At 37.7% G+C, this 5,147-nt stretch overlaps 1 protein-coding gene across 1 annotated transcript; it reads right to left on the bottom strand.

Annotated features, from left to right (window-relative positions):
* Window positions 1–2,576: 2,576 nt before the first annotated feature.
* Window positions 2,577–3,524, bottom strand: LOC126083922 (olfactory receptor 4K3). The gene has a single exon (XM_049898017.1). It carries the CDS (start codon window positions 3,522–3,524, stop codon window positions 2,577–2,579), a length of 948 nt encoding a protein of 315 aa, XP_049753974.1.
* Window positions 3,525–5,147: the final 1,623 nt, after the last annotated feature.

The following is a 5,147-nucleotide window of genomic DNA, read 5'->3' as shown; positions in this document are numbered from 1 at the left end:
GCTGCTTCTTTATGGCTATTAGAATAAAGCACTAAAGAGTGGGTTTATATTAAGAGATTGTCAATGGAGAATATGAGGCAGGGAGGGAGAGGGCTCCATTAGTGAGGGCTTAGAATAGGGCTTGGGGTAGTCCTTTTCTCAAATTTTCTTTGGTTGGTGATTATCCCAAATAGCTAGACTTTTTCTTTGGGGTTCATTTTCTATGCTGCCTTCCTGAAGTTTAGAACTGGCATGGCCCCATGTTAGAGCATATGTAAATCTAAACGGAATCCAGGACATTTATTTAGCTACAATTCTAACAGTGTGTATATGAGGAGGCTAAAATGCACCATACAATTAATAACCTGAAATAGAAAAAATATGTGTACTGTATTCCTTATCCTGATCAGCCAACCATATGCTATTGATCAGAATGAAATATTTACAACCCAACTGAGAGACTAGGTCTTACTGACAGGTTGAAAAGGTGGGAGGACAGTTTTATAATATTCAGAGAATCATTTAACAACCAAAGAAATTTTTATTATATTTCATTAACATTAATTCATTACTAGATCTCCCCAGCAAACATTGAACATATTTGTAAGTTGAACTGGCTGTACTTCATCATGAGAAATGTGTTTAAGACTATATATTTTCAAGTCTATCAAATCCAATAACTTTTCAAACAATTTTAAGCAAGTAACATAGTTGTGTTTTACAGTTGGTACAGGTTATATGTACAGACATACAGATGATTGAGTCAATATACTAAACTGTATATTCATTTAGTTATGAATGGTAAATATTTGACTCTCTATCTGTATTGCCATATATTGATTTACCCATCCACCCACTTGTACGTCTATCTCCCTATCCATCCAATTACTGATTGATGTATCTTTCTATTTAACTCCTTTCAATCTATTTATCAATCACTTATCTATGTATCTTTATTCAGGCTAGGGAAATGTTAATATTACACAAATATGCAACCTTTGCCAAAGCAGGCAATTGGCTAATTATTAGTGGTTATAAATCCTTGTAGTTCAGTTTATGCATTCAGCTTTTCTCCTGTGTGTAGCTCTCAGAATGACAATGACTAAAATGCCTTGAAGATAACCTGGGGCTAGTGGGAGAGGAGAAAGAAGGGTGAAGGGAGCAAGGAAAAAAGGATACTTTCTAGGCTAGACTGATTGAATACCTTCATGAACTTGGAAAAGTTACTTTATTCTCTGGTCCTCAATTTGCATCATCTGTAAAAAAAGAGGATTTTACTGAATGATTTCTATTTTCTAAAAATTACAGTAATTTTCTATATCAAATATGTATGTTGAAGGACCACCGTTTCATGGGCTCCTTAAGTAAAACACTGTTTTGCTTGAGGAAATGGCTCGAATCATTTAGAACCTTATCATTTACAACGTTGCTTTAGATTACAAGATTCACTAAACATCATGGCACCAAAATAACTTGTACTGCTTAGAAAATAAATAAATATCCATATTTATAGAGGAATGGTACAGATTCTGCCTCTAACATGACCCTGAAAAAGCTGCTATGCTCCTGGGACTTAGTTTCCTCTTCTGTAGAATGGGGGTGTGGGTGAAATTTTTGTACATGACTCTAGGTTCCTTTGATGTATTTTTATCTTTTGATATATTTTTAAGATGGTTAGAATTTTCCTAGAATTTACCATATTGTTTTAAAACTGTTTAATATACTCTGGGAGACTCAGAGACTGAAGATAAATAAGATACATTTTTATTCTTACTAAAGACACATGACAAAAAAACTAAATAGCAAATATTTTTACTTACCAAGAGCCTTTCATTTTCTTCTGACTTTTGAACAAGAGAAATCCATTCATCCACACCGTTGTCAGCTATAAATCTTCTATTGGTTCCACAGTGTACAGGCTATTCGCTAGGTGCCAGTGGTTGTATACTTTCCTCCTTTCTTAGTATTGCAAAAGACGGGAGGGAATCTAATTTTTCTTAAAACACATGGATGCCTTTGTACACTTGCTTATTCTGTGTATTTCATATATAGAGACCAAAAGTTATTACTGGCTACCAGGGGCAGGCGATGGGGAGAAGGAAAGAGGGACTCATTGCTCTGGGGACACTGAGCTTCTGTTAAGAATGATGAAAAAATGCAGAGATGGATAATTGTGATGGTTGAACAACATGATAAACATAATTAATGTCACTAAATTGCACGTGCGAAGCATGTTTGAAAGGCTAATGCTATGTTTTATATATATATATATATATATATATGCCCGATTAAAACATACAAAAACACATGAATGTTTCAAAGGGAAGATGATGCAAATAAGTGTTTATATCTGACAGATGTTGAAGAATTTAAAATGTGGACTAAAATATTGAGAATGAGTTTGATAACGTCCTGTGGTAAGGGTTAGGTTAAGCAAGGACTGATTAAATATGAACAGAGCTTAGTGACTTCTGAGGTTGATTACAGGAACAGTTCTGCCATGACTAATATTAATTTATTAAAATAGGAAGTTATGCTGACCAACTGAATGAGCTGGAGAAATGCTGAACAAGAATTTCATCTTTGTGTGAGGGAAATCAAGGGGTATGATCAGTCTTACTTGACTTAAAGATACGACTACTCAGCTTCCTCATGGAATCCTTGACATCTTTATTTCTAAGGGTATAGATCACTGGATTCAAGAGGGGAGTGAAAATGGTATAAAATACTGAGAGCACTTTGTCTATTGGGAAATTTGTGAAAGGCCACACATAGATGAAAATGCATGGACCAAAGAAAAGGGTCACAACGGTGAAGTGTGCACTGCAAGTGGAGAGGGCTTTGGAAGACCCTCCAAAGGAGCGCTGTCTCACAGTGACCAGGATGATAGTGTAGGAGATCACCAAAAGGATGAAGCACACCAGGGCAAACATGCCACTGGTGGAGATCATGAAGACCCCCAGAATGTAGTTGTCAACACAGGCAAGTTTAATGACCAAGGGGAGGTCACAAAAGAAGCTGTCCACTACATTGGGCCCACAGAAGGGCAGATTCACAGTAAATGCTAACTGACTCATGGCATGGAAGATGCCAACAATCCAGGAGAATGCCACGAGGCCAACACACATTCTCCGACTCATGATGGTTAAGTAACGCAGAGGCTTACATATAGCAACATACCTATCGAAGGACATGGAGATCAGCAAGACGATCTCAACACCCCCTAAGAGATGCAGGAAGAATATCTGAGTGATGCAGCCTTCAAAAGAAATGGCTTTGTACTCACTGAGGAAGTCTGCAATCATTTTGGGGGTGGCAAAGGAGGCCAGAGACATGTCAATGAAGGACAGATTACCCAGCAGAAAGTACATGGGGGAGTGCAGGCGTGGCTCTGACACTATAGTGAACACAATAAGGAGGTTCCCCAGCACAGTGGCTACATAGACCGTGGAGAAAAACAGGAAATAGAAGATCTGGAGTTCCCAAGAGCTGGACAGACCCTGTAGTATGAATTCAGTCACGACTGACTGATTGCTCCAAGCCATTCACCTTGATTTCTGGAGAGACTCTAACATTCCCAGATGAGAGAAGAACTAGGAAAAAATACAGCAACAAACTCAAAGTAAGATTTTCTGCATAGAATGTTTTTGGTGATACCCCCCACCAGATTTCCCTGTTGCATCTCTGTCCTACTCACAGTGGTCAATTATTTCCCCCAGTGGCCTTTCCAAATACTACAAATGGTTCAATTCAAGATTAATTCCTATAACTCAGCGATTTGCCTTACAAGTGGAATGCAAATATTCGTAAAAGGAATACAAATTAAACTATTAGAATATTTTGTCAGTTTGTGAAATACTTAAAAAATTTTTATAGTTAGCTGCCAGCAGTTTTTGAAGGGGAAGGGGATGGTAAATAATTTTCCAAATATTACAATGATATTGCAAGATTGGAGGGAGGTAAATTAGAGAATCATGACTGGAGTATTAGTAAGAATACAACTGTGGAAAGACATGTGGGCAGAAGCGGTCTCTCGCAGTGAGTAAGAAGAAAGGGGAAATGGCTACAGAAGAATATCCCTGTTTCAATTTTGAATGGAGATTTTTCAGAATAAAAATGAAATAACTTTCTGTTCTTAGTTCTTCATTTGAGAATGAGGCAGGCATTCTGAATGACCTTTGTCCTAAACCACGAAGTCACATATTTTTAAAAGGCTAGTGAACATAATGAGCCTAGAAGTTTCATACATTTTCATGTATATTTTAAATAGAACGGTTCTGTTAAATACCATGCTGCCTGAAACCAGGTATTTTTTAACTGCTAGATTGTATAGACTTTCACTAAAGGAGTTTAAGACAGAAGTGTCTTCCTGTTTCCAAAGGTTATGTGGGTCTTATATGAGCCAAGTTTACAGCGAGGCAGAAGATGGTGGTGGTGAATCTAGGGAAAGTTACGTAACAACATGTCTCAGCGGTAACAATGGGACCGAGGAAACTCACTGAGATCTGAGAGGACTTTACAAAGTGCACTGAAAACTAATTGAAATGGCGTGTACCTAAAATCCATGATAAAACTCCTTTCATCTTGCTACTAGACTAAGCCTTTTCTTTTCTTTCTCAAAACTCTGTTATAAATATACATCCTAAATAAATTATTCTAAGACAAAATCCAGTTTTACACAAGGAACTACCCAATACTCACTGACTTTTTGTTCTGAAGTTTGGTGCTCTTTCATTGACTCCACCTTGTTCTTCTGACTTTACCCATCCCAGAAACTTTTACCTTATTTGATTCTGCACCCACATACCTGGTATTAAAAAGGTGTCTCCAGCAAAGCTCTAACTTAGATGAGTGTGGCAGAAATAGCTGTGATCTGTGACTCGGAAAATGTAGCTTCAAAATCGTGGCCTAGGTGTGTGAGATTGGGTAATTTACCGACTCAACTGATGCCTTAGAATCCTCATACACAGGGGAAGTTGACCTCGATGATTTTAAGGCTTTTTCGACATACCTATTTGTATTCCGACACCCAACTAATCCTTGAAAGCAGTGGCAACTGCTCCAGAGTGGCCTTACATCAATCCTATGCCTGATTCATGGTGGAAAGAAGGCTCACAGTGTTTGGGACCTTTGTATTTATAACACCTGTATTGGTATTGAACTGACTC

The sequence above is a fragment of the Elephas maximus genome, chromosome 10 (assembly GCF_024166365.1).
Source record: "Elephas maximus indicus isolate mEleMax1 chromosome 10, mEleMax1 primary haplotype, whole genome shotgun sequence".
Taxonomy (NCBI): domain Eukaryota; kingdom Metazoa; phylum Chordata; class Mammalia; order Proboscidea; family Elephantidae; genus Elephas; species Elephas maximus.
Note: the sequence above shows the minus strand (reverse complement) of the source record. Positions and strands in the feature narration are given on the sequence as shown.